Here is a 15,615-nt window from a genome sequence, read left to right as displayed (position 1 = left end):
TAGCCATTCTTACTGGTGTGAGGTGGTATCTCATTGTGGTTTTGATTTGTATTTCCCTGATACCAAGTGATGTGTCTGTTGGCCATTTGGATGTCTTCTTTGGAGAAATGTCTGTTCCTGTCTTCTGCCCATTTCTTGATTGGATTATTTGTTCTTTGGGTGTTGAGTTTGAGAAGTTCTTTATAGATTTTGGATACTAGCCCTTTATCTGATAGGTCATTTGCAAATACCTTCTCCCATTCTGTCAGTTGTCTTCTGGTTTTGTTGACTGTTTCCTTTGCTGTGCAAAAGCTTTTTATTTTGGTGAAGTCCCAGTAGTTCATTTTTGTCTTTGTTTCCCTTGCCTTTGGAGACATGTCTAGCAAGTAGTTGCTGCGGCTGAGGTCCCAGAGGTTGCTGCCTGTGTTCTCTAGGATTTTGATGGGTGCCTGTCTCACATTTAGGTCTTTCATCCATTTTGAGTTTATTTTTATGTATGGTGTAAAAAATGGTCCAGTTTCATTCTTCTACATGTGACTGTCTTAATTTTCCCTACACCGTTTGTTGAAGAAACTGCCTTTTTTCCATTGGATATTTTTTCCTGCTTTGTCGAAGTCTGTGTAATATTCTTATGTTGATCTTTTTTGAATTGGCAACTTTGAACATTGTCTTTTGAGTTCCTGCTATCATAGTGGAGGATTTAGCCTACTTATACAACTCCTATTTTCTAAGATGTAGGCTTCTCAGAATTTTTATATTACTGTTCTTAGTCTCTGTGCTGGTCACTTGAACTTTAAACCACATACAAAAACATCCTTTTGTTTTTTCTGCCATTTAGAGACAATATCTTTTGAATCTTCATTCTGTAAGAGAGACATTTAATTCTTTCATCCTTCCCTCCACCTTTTTTTTTTTTAAAGATTTTATTTTTAAGTAATCTCTCTACCCATTGTGAGGCTAGAACTCACAACCCCAAGATCAAGAGTCGCATGTTCTACTGACTGAGCCAGCTGGGCGCCCCTTTCCCTCCACCTTTTTCTATTTCCCACCTCTGTCAGCTCATATGCTTTTATTTTGTCAGTGTCAGTTACATGTACCCTTTATTCTGTAGTCCTGGTCATCTTCTGTAATTTGTCTATATATTGTAAAAGTCAAAGTTTAGTAAACAGTGCTGTTAAATAGTCTTATATGTATATGTACTTTTCTTGTTTTTTGTTAAACTCTTCAAAATAAGGAACAGATGTATAGAAAATTTATATAGAAAACTATGTGACATATCATCTGTTTGTAATACTCAATTGCTCAAAACTCTCCAGTGGGTTTCTAGCTTACTTAGAGTAAACCTGAAGACCTATTGCTTCCAGCCCTATGGTGTTTGGCACTTTCCTTCTTCTCCAGTTTCATCCCTTACTATGTTTGCTGTTATACTGAATTGTTCCAGTCACACTCATCTTTTCGCTGTTCCTTAAATACACCAAGTACACCTCTGCCTTATATATTTTATGCCTTCTACTCAGAACTCTCTTGCCCCATATATTTGTAAAGCTCACCTCCTCATTTCATTTAGCTCTCACTGTTACCTATCAGAGAAGCTTGCCCTATCCACACTGGTCAAGTAACTCCCCATCCTGATCAGTATCTTTCTTTCTTGTTTTTTTTTCCTTCACAGTGCATATCACTATCTGACATTATAATTATACAAACACATTTATTTATTTGTTCATAGTATATATACCTGCCCAGAACACTGGGCCAAAAAAATATCTTTAGAAATTTATTTACTTCATCTAGTGTCAGGAGAAGTGCCTAGTACATATGTGGCACTTATGATTGAAGAGGCAAAGTGTGTGTTATGTGTTAGAGTTTGTGTCTTTAAGGATCTAAGGTCACATCTTTCTCCCTACCCAAAGGAAAATTTTCTAGTATTAATTTCAGATGGATTCTTCCATAATGGACAATTGCCTTTATGATATTCTCAAGTTTTCTTAAGCTTTGGATTCTGTGTCTTCTCATTTTTAAATTTACCTTCAGATTTTACTGAGTATATTCTCAAAATATTTTTCTAAGGATGAGTGAAAAGTAAACTTCTTACAAGCTTAAGCATATTTTTTTCTGCCTTCACACTATTTTTAAAACATGTTGTCCTTATTTTTATCTTGCATTTAATTTTAAAAATAGATAATACTTTCTCATGTTATAAAAATAAATTATTTTTAAAAGTATATAAAAAGTGGCTCCCACTCTTGTTTCTGTCTCTCCCATTCCTTTCTGCTCCCTAATATGTATAACCACTTGTTTTCGTTTTTTGGATATCTTTTTATGTTTTTCCATCTTCCTTGAGATATTATTTACCTATAGCATTGTGTAAGTTTAAGGTGTACAATGTGATGATTTGATACTCAGATATGTTGTGAAATGATTACCACAATAGGGTTTGTTAACACATACATCACCTCATGTAATTTGTTTTGTTGTGGTGGCAGTGGTGAGAACATTTAAGATTTACTCTCTTAGCATCTTTCGAGTATACAACATAGTATTGTTAAGTATAACCACCAGCCATGCTACACATTGTATCCCCGGAACTTATTCATCTCATACATTAGATGTATATTAGGTACATAGATCCCTGTTAGATCTGTACATTAGATCCCCAGAACTCATCTTATAACTGGAAGTTTGTAGTTTTTCAAAGCTCATTTCCCAGCTGCTGGTGACCACCAACCAGTCTACTATCTGTTTCTACCAATTGGGTATTTTTGGATTCCACATAGAAGTGATATCAGATAGTATTTGTCATTCTCTGTCTGGCCCTAAGGGTTCATCCATGTTGTTGCAAATGACAGGATTTCCTTCTTTTATATGGCTAATATTCCATCTCATATATATACACCACATTTTCTTTGTCCATTGGTTCATAGATAAACACTTAGGTTCTTTCCATGTCTTGGCTATTGTGAATAATACTGCAGTGAACATGGGAGGTACAGGTATTTCTTCACGATGGCGATTTCATTTCTTTTAGTTACGCTTCCAGAATAGGATTGCTGGATCATATGTTAGTTTTATGCTGAATTTTTTGAGAAACCTCTATACTGTTTTCCACAGGGGCTGCACCAATTTACAGCCGCACCAGAGTGCACAGATGCTTCCTTTTCCCCACATCCTCACCAGCATCTGTTCTCTTGTCTTGTCTATTTTGATAATAGCCATTCTAGTAGGTGTGAAATGATGTTTCACTATCGTTTTGATTTGCCTTTCCCTCATGATTAGTGATGTTGAGAGTCTTTTCATGTATTTTTGGCTATGTATACTTTTGGAAAATGTTTATGTAAGTCCTTTGCCCGTTTTTATTTTTTTAAAGATTTTATTTATTCATTTGTGAGAGAGACAGAGAGAGAACAAGCAGGGGGAGAGGCAGAGGGAGAGGGAGAAGCAGACTCCCTGCTGAGCAAGGAGCCCGATGCGGGACTCGATCCCAGGACCCTGGGATCATGACCTGAGCCAAAGGCAGACGCTTAACCATCTGAGCCACCCAGGCGCCCAGTCTTTTGCCCATTTTTAAATCAGGTTATTTGTGGGGGGTTTTTTCCTTGTTACTGAGTTATATGAGCTCTTTGTATATTTTGTACATTAACCCCTTATCAAATATATAGTTTGCGTATATTTTCTCCCATTCTGTAGGTTTCCCCTTCATTTTATTGGTTTCTCTTGCCGTGCAGAAGTTTCTGAATTTGATTTTTGCGCTTTTGTTGTCATATCAAAAAAAAATCACTGCCAAGACCAAGGTCAAGGAGTTTTTCACTTTCTTTTCTTCTAGAGTTTTATAGTTTTAGGTCTTATGTTTAATACTTAATCCATTTCAAGTTAATTTTACTTTTTTTGCCTGTGAACATCCAGTTTTCCCAACACCATTTATTGAAAAGATTGTGCTTTCCGCACTGAGTATTCTTGGCTCCTTTGTTGTAAGTTAATTGACCATATATGTATGGGTTATTTTTTGGGTTCTCTATTCTGTTCCATTGGTCTGTGTGTCTGTTTTTATGCCAATATCATACTGTTTTTGACTACTGTAAATTTGTAATACAGTTTAAGTCAGGAAGTGTAATGCCTCCAGATTTGTTTTTCTTTCTCAAGATTCCTTTGGCTATTTGGGGTCTTCTATGGTTCCATACAGCCTTTAGTGTTTTTTTGTTTTGTTTTGTTTTCTGTGAAAAATGCCATTGGAATTTTGATAGGGATTGCCTTAAGTCCATAGATGGCTTTGGGTAGTGTGGACATTTTAATGATATTAAGCCTTCTAATACACGAACTTGTCATATCTTTCTATTTATTTGTGTCTTCTTCATTGTCTTTCATCAGTAGTGTGTAGACCTCAGTGTACAGATCTTTCACCTCTTTGTTAAATTTATCCCTAAGTATTTTATTGTTTTAGATGTTATTATAACTCAACATCATATAGTTTATTGTTAGTATGTAGACATGACATGCAACTGATACTTGTTTGTTGATTCTATATCTTGTATATTGTATATCTTAAAACTAGTAAATTCATTTATTAGTGCCAACAGTTTTTGTGTGGCATCTTCAGGGTGTTCTGTGTATTCATGTCATCTGCAAACAGAGACAGTTTTACTTCATCATTTCCAATTTGGATTTCTTTTATTCTTTTTCTTGCCTAATTGTTCTGGACAGGACTCTAATACTATGTTAAATAAAAGAGATGAGAGTCATTACCCTTTTCTTGTTCCTGATTTTAGAGGAAAAGCTTTCAACCTTTCACCATTGAGTATGATGTTAGCTGTGGGCTTGTCATATATGACCTTTATTAACAGTGAGATATGTTCCTTCTATATTCAATCTATTGAGGATTTTTATCATGAAAGATGTTGAATTTCATCAGATGCTTTTTCTGCATATATTGAGATGATTGTATGATTTTTTATCATTCATTATATTAATGTGGAATATCACATTTATTGATTTGTGTATACTGAACCATCCTTGTATCTTAGGGATACATTCCACTTGGTTATGGTGTATGATCCCTTTAATGTGCTGTTGAATTCAATTTGCTAGTATTTTGTTGAGAATACTTATATCTATATTCATCAGGAATATTGGCATGTAGTTTTCTTTTCTTGTAATACCTTATCTGGCTCTGGTGTCAGGATAATGCTCGCTTCAGAAAATGAGTTTGGGCATGTACCCTCCTCTTCAGTTTTTTGGAGAGTTTAAGGACTGGTGTTTATTCTTCTTTAAATGTTTGGTAAATAGTTAAAGCCCCTAAAGTCGTCTAATTCTGGGCTTTTTTGGTTGTTTTTTAATGGTTTTTAATTACTGATTCAGTCTCCAGAAACAAACAAAAAAATTACTTGTTTTTGACCTATTCAGATTTCTGTGTGTGATTTAGTCTTGGTAGGTTATATGTTTCTAGTACATTGTCTAATTTATTGGTGTATAACTGTTCAGTGTATTCTCTTATAATCCTTTGTATTTCTGTGGTATCAATTGAAATATCTTCTCTTTCATTTAAAATTTTTATTTATTTGGGTCTTGTTTTTTTTCCTTGGTAAATCTAGCTAAAGGTTTGTCAATTTAATCTTTTCAAAAAACCAACTTTTAGTTTCATTGATCTTTTCTATTGTTTTCCTACTCTTTTTCATTTATTTCTGCTCTGATTTTTGTTGTCTCCTTTCTTTTGCTAATTTTGGCCTTAGTTTTTCTCTTTCATTAATATGTTAAGTTCTGTTGCTTATTTTGATCTTTCTTTTTTCTCAGTGTAGACATTTATTGCTATAAAATTCCTGCTTATAACTGCTTTTGTTGCATCCCATATGTTTTATTTCTATTTTCATTTATTTCAAGATTTTTTTTATTTCTTCTTGGACCCACTGACTGTCCAAGAGTATGTTATTTAATTTCCACATGTTGGTGAAATTTCCAGTTTTCCTGCTGTTAATTTCTAGTCTTCTACCATTGTGGTCAGAAAGATACTTGGTATGATTTAATTCTTTTAAAATTTGTTAATATTTGTTTTGTGATCTATCATGATTTATCCTGGAGAATGTTCAGTGTGCACTTGAGAAAAGTCTGTGTGCTGTTGTTTGATGGACTGTTCTGTATGTGTCTAAATCTTGATCTAAAGTATAGTTCAATTCTAAGGTTTTCTTACTGATCTTCTGTCTGTATGATTTATCTCTTGTTGAAAATCTGGTATTGAAGTCTGCTACTATTGTTTTTGTTGTGTGTTTCTCCCTTTAGATCTGATATAATAATTTAAAAAAATGTTTAGAGATCACTTCTCTGCCTTTTGGCTAAGATCAAGTGTAAAAAATGTTTAGACATTCTAGTAGATATCTAGTGATATCATGTTGTGGTTTTATTTTTTTTTTATTATTTATTTATTTATTTATTTTAAAGATTTTATTTATTTATTTGAGAGAGAGAGAGAATGAGAGATAGAAAGCACGAAGGGAAGAGGGTCAGAGGGAGAAGCAGACTCCCTGCCGAGCAGGAAGCCCGATGTGGGACTCGATCCCGGGACTCCAGGATCATGACATGAGCCGAAGGCAGTCGCTTAACCAACTGAACCACCCAGGCGCCCCTCATGTTGTGGTTTTAATTCTGTGTCCAATTTTGCATGTTCATCTGTATCTCACAATCTTCCTGACTTGTTAGTTAGTTCCAGTATTTATTTGTTAGTTCCAGTATTTATATTGTCTCTAATTTTCTGAAGACATGGTACAGAATTCTCATTATTTATTTTTTTAAAAATGTTTGGCAGAATTCACCAGTAAAGCCATCTGGGCCTGGAGTTTTCTTTGTGGAAAACTTTAACTGCAATCTCTTAATAAAAATAAACTATGTATTGAGTAAATTTTGTTTAGCATGTGTGTTTCAGGGATTTTGTCAGTTTCATCCACATTGTTGAATTATTGGCGTAAAGTTGACCATAGTATTTCCTTAATGTTTAGGTATTGTAGAATGTGTAGTTAGTGATTGATATCATCTTTCTCATTCCTCATATTGGTAGTATATATTCCCCTGTCCCCCTTTTTTTTCTTAGTCAGGCTACATGTTCATTAATTCTATTTGTCTTGTCAAAGAACCAACTTCTAGTGTTTTTTGTGTGTACTTTTTTCCCCACTATTTTTCTGTTTTCTGTTGTTTCATCAATTTCTAATCTGATATTCATTATTTCCAATCTTCTGCTGATTTTGGGTTTCATTTGTTCTTATAATTTTTTTGATTGGAAGCTGAGGTCATTGATATGAGACCTTTATCTTTTCTAATATAGGTATTTTAGTGCTAGAAGTTTCCTTCTAAGTTCAGAGTTAGCTGCAACCCATAAATTGGGTTATGTTGTGCTTTCATTTTCATTCAGTTCAAAATACTTTCTAATTTATTGGGTAATTTCTTTTTTGGGTATCTGTTATTTTGTAGTTTCCAAATATTTCTTTGTGTTAATGATTTTCACTTAATTCCATTTTGGTCAGAGAACATACTTTGTATTAGTTGAAATCTTTTAAAAATATTGAGATTTGTTTTATGGCCCATAAATATTTTCTATATTGGTAAATAATTTTTGTGTACTTAAAAAGAATGTGTATTTAGGGCACCTGGGTGGCTCAGTTGATTAACCGTCCGACTCTTGATTTTGGCTCAGGTCATGATCTTGGGGTTGTAAGATTGAGCTGCACATCAGGCATGAAGTCTGCTTGAGATTTTCTCTTCTCCCTTTCCCCGCCCCTACCCCACTTGTGTGTGCATGCATGCTTGCACTCTCTAAATAAATAAATAAAATCTTTAAAAAAAAAAAGTGTGTATTCTGCTGTTTTTTGGTTGTTTCAGATGTGATAGTAAATCTGGTTCATGCTACTCTGTCTTGACTGAAAGTGAAAGTCTGTTTTTCTTTTTAATTTAGATACATTTCATATACCATAAAACTTACCCATTTTAAGTATGCAGTTCAGTGTTTTTTTTAGTATATTCTTAAAGCTGTACAGTGATCACCACTGTCTAGTTCCAGTATATTTTCACCATTTGAAAAAAAAAAGTCCATACCAGTTATCATCATTCACTCCCATTCCGCCTCTACCAAGCTGTTGGCAGTCACTAATCTGCGTTCTGTCGCTACAGATATGCCTAGTCTAGACTTTTATTTTTTTTATTTTTTATTTTTTTTAAAGATTTTATTTATTTATTTGAGAGAGAGAGAAAGTGGGAGAGAGCATGAGAGGGGAGAGGGTCAGAGGGAGAAGCAGACTCCCCGCTGAGCAGGGAGCCCAACACGGGACTCGATCCCGGGACTCCAGGATCATGACCTGAGCCGAAGGCAGTTGCTTAACCAATTGAGCCACCCACGCGCCCTAGTCTAGACTTTTAAAATACATGGAATCATAATATATGGCCTTTCAGACTGGCTTCATTCACTCAGCAGAATGTCTTCAAAGTATTTACATGTTACAGCATGTATTATTTCATTTTATGGCCAAGTAATACTTCATTTTATGGATATTTTGTTATGAGCAAATGGATAGTCACATTTTGTTATCCATACATTAGTTGATAAATGTTGGGATTGCTTTCACTTTTAGCTCTTAGGAATAATGCAGCTATGGGTTTTTGTGTACAAGTTTTTGTTTGGTACATGTTTTTAGTTCTCTTGGATATATCCCTTATTGTGGAATTGCTGGGTCATAGGGTAACTCTGTTTCAGTTTTTGAGGAACTGCCAAACTGTCTAAATAGTGATACAATTTTACATTCCTATCAGCAGTGTGTTAGGGTTCCAATTTTTTGATACCCTAGCTAACTCTTACTATTTTGTTTTGATTTTTTTTTAAATTATTATAGCCATCCTAATGGGTGTGAAGTGGTAATTCATTTAGTTTTAATTTTTGTAAAGATTGATACCTATGTTTCCTTCTAAGAGTTTTATGGTTTGGGCACTTACATTTAGATTTTTGATCATTTTCAGTTCATTTTTGTACATGGTATTCCTTTCTTGGGTATATCCCGTTGTCCCAGCACCATTTGTTGAAAAAATACTCTTTCTCCTTTGAAAGGCCTTGGATCCCTTGTCAAAAATTACTTGAACATAAATGTAAGTGTTTATTTCTGGACTCTCAATTCCATTCCATTGATTTATATGTCTATGATCATGACAGTATCATACAGCCTTGATTACTATAGCTCTGTAGTAAGTTCTTTTAATTTTTTTTTTTTTAGATGGCCTTGTTTTATGTCTCTGGGTATAAAATGAATTAATTAAAGTGAATTTAAACAATAAAACTTAATGACTCAGACATTTCATTGTGAGTTTACAGAATATTTATTGTGTTTGCTAAATGGCAGTATGTATTTTCGATAGGTTAACTGGTAAACACTCCTTGCCATAGACACAATTTTATTAGTGATATATATTTTGAATCATCAGTTAACTGAAAGATGGAATACTTGTTTATATGTCCAGTTTACTTAAATTTATTTTTTGCTTTCTTTTCAGGTTAATACAATCTGTTGGAATGAGACTGGAGAATATATTTTATCTGGCTCAGATGATACCAAGTTAGTAATTAGTAATCCTTACAGCAGAAAGGTAAAGTGGCTTTAAAAAAATCTGTAATTCAATGAGAAAAATTAAGCTAGAAATTAAGAAATTGTAAATAATTATGGAATGGGTATTTGAAATAGAATATCCTTATTTTGCTCAAGGTAGTTATGTAATTTGGGAGTTATTACATGCCTATCCCTTAATCTTCTTAGGAAAACATAGATTTCACCCAGCTTTTGACTCCAACAAATTTAAATATGCTTCATTTTATCTATGTGGGTAAAATTCCCAAAAGTAACATTATCTCGTAAACCATTCTTTGGGGGAAAAAAGAAAATGTGATTTTTTTCTTTCATGCTCACAAAATCTACCCTTCAGCCAAGTGGTTTAAGAAATATAATTTTATCAGTTTGCAAAAATAGTATCTAGGCTCTAGTGAAATGCTTCATGATATCTAATACCATAAGCTGGCATAACCGTTTGAGTTTTAGGATTATGTAATTAGGATTATGTTCTGATTTTTATTGGCTCTTCTCTGTATATGGAGAAACTATACACTTATTTTTATATCAGTGAGCACTTGGTAGATTGGCAGACCAAACTGTTATTTAATAGTAGCAATCTTACAGAATAAATTATTCACATATTTCTTATTTTTCCACATTTAAACAGTTAAGATATTTAAATAAATGTTTGTGGTCCTTCATCCTGAATGAGGTTCATATTGAAGGTATCCATGATTAAAAGACAGGTCATAATTTTATTTCAGAGATAGCTTTACTTAATTGTCCTGACTTAACAGAGGGAAACTTGATGTTTTCAAATCCTACTTGTGTTAGGTCTACAGTTACTAGGTCTTTTAAGGTGCCTGTACCTAATTCCAGCCTGGAGTTTAGGGCCTGGCTTGGTGGCACATGGAAGCATTCTGATTCCCCAAGTGTGGAAGCTCCGAAAAAGGCCAAAAAACTGTACTCTTGGGTTTTTATGGAGGCTTCATTATATAGTCCTGATTGACTAAGTCATTGGTCACTGACTGATTCAACCCCCAGCCCCTCTCCCCTCTCAAATCTCATGATTGCTCCTTTTGGCAACCAGTCCCCACCCTTTGGTGGGATCCAAAAGTCAGCTTTATTAATAACAAGACACCAATTTCACCTTTATATCTCTGAAGCATTTTCAAAAACTATTGACAAAGATCATATATATATATATCTGAGAAATATATTTTGGTCATCTGGATGACCAAAGAAATATTTCTTATAAATCATTATATTGTACTAGCATAACGTTTTTCCTTACCGTAGAGGAAATTTCCTGGAATGATGTATATGTAGAATGCTTTTTGACCATCACTATCAGAATTTTAATGCTTACGGTATTCATAACAGTTGACTAGACACCAAAGGAATAATCTTTTTTTTTGAAAAGATACAGAGCATCACGCTTTAAAAAAAAAAAAAAACTGTAGTAAAATACACATAACAAAATTTACTATCTTAATAATTTTTAATATTTCTCTTCAGTGACATTAAGTATATTCATATTGTTGCTACTATCACCACATCCAGCTATAGAACTGTTTTCATCTTGGAAAACTGAACCTCTGTAACTCCTTTTTCTTCTCTCCTCCTATCCCTTGGCAACCACCATTCTACTTTTTGTCTCTATGAATTTGACTACTCTAGATATCTAAGCCTTTATACAATATTTGTCTTTTTGTTACTATTTCATTTATCACGATGCCCTTAACATTCAAATATGTTGCAGTATGTGTCAGATTTTCTTTTTTTTTTTTTATGGCTGAATAATATTCTGTTGTATGTAAATACCACATTTTGTTTCCATTCATCTTTCAATGGACATTTGAGTTACTACTTCTACCATTTTGATATTGTGAATAATGCTGCTATGAACATAGGTGTACACACATCTCTCCAAGTCCCTGCTTTCAATTATTTTGTGACTATACCCAGTGGAATAATTTTTAGAAGATCTTGTTTCTTCTTTATTTGCTTATTTTTGGAAAAAAACATTCATTTTGATGCATGGTTCCCAATAGAATGTATATTTGAAAAGTGATTACTCTTTCTCTTTTCCAGTTTAAGAAATGAGTAATCAAATAATTTTAAAGAGTTTAAATATAACAAGACTTTATCTTTTTCACATATTGGTCTTTAATAGATCCAAATTTGCTATCATCTAGGAATATTTTTAAAAATTTAAGACACAGATGATTAATTATATAGGAAAAGAAATTGTTTGATCCTGAGTCAAATATTACCTGTTCTTAAAGTTTGACTTTATTTTTAGGTCCTGTGCATTCATGGAAAGATTAATTTAATGCAAATAATTTTGAAACACTTTTTTTTTATAGAGTTAAGAGATTGGAGGTGTTCCTTATTAATGGTAACATATCCTAATTTTATATATAGTATATCTCAAATATATACAAGAGAGAAGTTTCTTTTTCCAATAATTACAGTCTAGTTTATTTGGACCAATCCTCCCATTGAAACAACTAAAATATTCTTGATTAAAGACTTTAAAAATTGTCCTAAAAAAATTGTCCTAAAAGTAACAAGTAACTTGCCTTGATAGTAAGGGATTATCAGTCCAAAATGGAAGGGAAAAAGTGAGTCCAGAGAAGTGAGCATGAAAGCCATTTTCTCCCTGAAGATGTTTGCCAATCCAAGCATATATAAACTTTAGTCTTGATGGCCTTGAATGTCAAAGTAGACAGAAACAAAGCTCAGGACTCAAATCAAGTATGGATTCCTATAGCAGATTCTCCACAGTATGCTGCCCCCCCCCCCAAGGGCCACCTCCTCAAGGTATAAATAAAACCGAAGGAAGGTAACCTTATAATATCTAATATAAAAGAAATCCTGTGTGTACCACATATGTAAAATTTTTCTTGATTTGGCTTCAGCCAGCTACCTATAAGTCCTCAGAGCATAACATGTTCTTTACTCTGTACTTTTGCTTGCACTGTTCTCTCTTCATGGGATGTTCTCCTGCTTTGCCATGCACCTCCCATCTACTTGGCAAATTTAAATCCATCCTTCAATTCTTGACTCTTAGCTGTGGTATACCTCTCTTGTTGCCCTAGGCAAATGCAGGCACTCCTTCCTCTATGTTCTCATTGTACTTTGTGGATAATTAGATTATTATGTTTGTTTGCTCACCATTAGACAGTAATTTCTTTGGGACAGTGACAGTTTTTTCTTTTTTGTTTCCTCAACACTTAGTAAATTACCTGTCACATAGTAGGTGCCCAATAAATATTAGTAAAGGAAAGGTAAGGAATTTCTGTATTCAATTCCTTAGGTGGGGGTATGGATTGGATTTAGAGAGGAGTGATTTTTACCAAGAGATTCAAGAACCAACACTTTCTATCTGGATATTCCTGGACCAAGTTTAAGGTTTTTTTATTTTAATTTATTTTTGTGAGAGAGAGAGAGAGAGCATGAGTGGGGGAGTGGGGCAGAGGGAGAAGCAGACTCCCCACAGAGCAGGGAGCCTGATGTGGGGCTCGATCCCAGGACCCTGGGGTCATGACCTGAGCCGAAGGGAGACGCCCAACCAACTGAGCCACCCAGGTGCCCCAAGCTTAAGGTTTTGGAAGCATTGTATGTGACATGATGAAAGAGATACCTGCTTAGCCAGCTAGATTAACCTGATGATCAGTAAAGTCATAGATGTTACAACTAGTTCACAGTCACATTTATTACTCATTCCAGTTATCAATATGTCATTTACATCTTCAATTAAGTTACTCTGCCAATTTCTACCTCTCTAGGCCATTATTCTTAGATGTTTTCTGAGTAAGTATTTTAATGTATTGATACAAGGAAAGCACAAATAAGAAAATAAATCCAGGTACCAAAAATAATAACTTTTTGCAGGTACATATCATTTTTAAAAAATCAATCTTATCACTATTTACCTCCAGTAGAATGCATATCTATATTGATTGTATAGTTTCAGTATTGACAATTAAAAATAAATTCCAGCCTTTGTTGGAATTACTAATTGTGTACACATGAGTACTTGTTCTTCCAACAATTATCTATTAATAAATTAAAGAGTGGTTCAAAATGAAGTTAACATGGTAGGCAGTGATCAGATAGTAGGTTTGATAGGCAATATTAAGGAGTTTACATTTTAGTGTCATTGAAATAGTCACTGGAGTGTATTAAACATGCAGGTGATATGATCTGCATTTTTAAAAGATAGCTCTGGCTGCTGTTTGGAGAGTAGAGTTTGAATAAGATCAGAAGTGGGAGATAGGAGGCCATTGAGTCATCCCAGTGAGGAGAGATGGTGGTTTAGACAAAGATAATGGCATTGAGGTGAGGAGAAGTAGTTTGGAATATATCTTGGACCTAGATTTGCTGGTGGATTTTATAGATTTTGTATTATATATCTATATCTATATATCTGTATATCTATATTACTATTTTATAGTGGATGAGGGAAAGAGAAACGAAGGATGATTCTTTAGTTTTTGACTTGATCAACTGTGTGGGTGGATATTGCTGCCATTGGGATGAAGGTGGAGAACACTGGAAGGGGAGTAAATTTGGAAGAGGACATCTGAAATCAAGAGATTAGTCCAAAAGAAAAGAGCTTCAACTTTTTACTTTTTAAATCTTGATTACTTTAGGGGCGCCTGGGTGGCTCAGTCGTTAAGCGTCTGCCTTTGGCTTAGGTCATGATTCCAGGGCCCTGGGATCGAGCCCCGCATCGGGCTCCCTGCTCCCGCTCCCCCTGCTTGTGTTCCCTCTCTCGTTGTGTCTCTCTCTGTCAAATAAATAAATAAAATCTTTAAAAAAAAAGATCTTGATTACTTTAATAAAGAAATCCATCTCAATTTGTGACTAATACGTCATATGTCAGTACACATATTAATGTACCAAGTGCTTTTGTTTCTGAAGCTATGCATAAACCTGTTAAATGGAGATAAATCATGAACTGTTAAGAATAATGTCTGCTGAATGAGACTAAAGCAAAGCCAAAGGCCTATTGGATGAAGAAACTAAAACATACACTGTAAGCAGTGACTTTTACATAGTTAGCTACTTGGTAAACCATGCTAAAATACCTGACAGTTAAAGGTCATGATATCTATCTTGTTTAAAGGCTTTACATTAATTATTCTCTGTGGTTTGTTTTTATACCTTAGTCTTCCAGATCTTAGTGTCTTACACTTGAAGAGAGGAATGAAAGATTTTAAAATATTTACGATTTTATTCTCCATTGGCTTTGGTTGATGCAGGTGCAAAAGACACCCCCTCTTTTTTATTTGACACTAATTATATGTGCATTTTATGTGTAAGACTTACTGTGGAGCAATTTATGGTACTCAGCAAATCCTTATTTTGGCCATAACCCTGTAACCTAGTTCTTAAATAGAATGAAGTGACTTAAATATTCAAAGTGGTCAAGGTAGATAGCTGCTAATATTCATTCCAGATTTATGTTATGATTTGGTATGGTAGTCTCTGATAAGAATTTGGCAGTTAGTATTATATAATAAATACTCACTTAAAACCAAACCCAAAATAAAGTTGAAATATATTTTCCTAACTTTGTTTTAAAATTTAAAAACTTTTGGAAAAATTTAAAAAATAATAACAATGAATATTCACAAATAGATTTTTTTTTTTTAAGCAATTGAGCCCAAGTTGGAGGCATCATGTACTTCATTCATGAATGCTTTGGCATATATCTACTAAGAACAAGAACATTATTCTGTTTTTAAAAATATATAATATTGAATATGGAGTTGATCCTCATTACTTGTAGATTTCATATTTGCAAATTTGCCTACTCATTGAAATTTACTTTTAACCCCCAAGTCAATACTTCCAGTGCCTTCCTGGTCATTCATGGCCATGCACATGAGCAGAGTGACAAAAGAATTGAGAATTATTTCAGCTTTCATACTGTAAACACACTGTATCTTTTTCGTGGTATATTTCATGTTGCATTTTTGTGCTTTTTATTGATAATTTCACCGTTTAAAATGTCCCCAGGTATCATGCTGAAATACTATCTCGTGTTCCTAAGCACAAG

The 15,615-nt window shown here is 33.9% G+C and overlaps 1 protein-coding gene across 13 annotated transcripts in view; it reads left to right on the top strand.

The window, feature by feature from the left end:
* DCAF6 (DDB1 and CUL4 associated factor 6) overlaps nt 1-15,615 on the top strand; it is a 133,833-nt gene that overhangs the window by 23,370 nt on the left and 94,848 nt on the right. For all 13 annotated transcript variants that reach the window (XM_027613841.2, XM_027613848.2, XM_027613836.2 and 10 more), the window contains exon 3: nt 9,490-9,582. In XM_027613841.2, coding sequence (XP_027469642.2) covers nt 9,490-9,582 — 93 coding nt within the window. The remainder of the gene's footprint in view (nt 1-9,489; nt 9,583-15,615) is intronic.

This window comes from Zalophus californianus, chromosome 10, assembly GCF_009762305.2.
Source record: "Zalophus californianus isolate mZalCal1 chromosome 10, mZalCal1.pri.v2, whole genome shotgun sequence".
Lineage (NCBI taxonomy): Eukaryota > Metazoa > Chordata > Mammalia > Carnivora > Otariidae > Zalophus > Zalophus californianus.
This window is presented reverse-complemented; position numbering and strand designations above follow the sequence as displayed.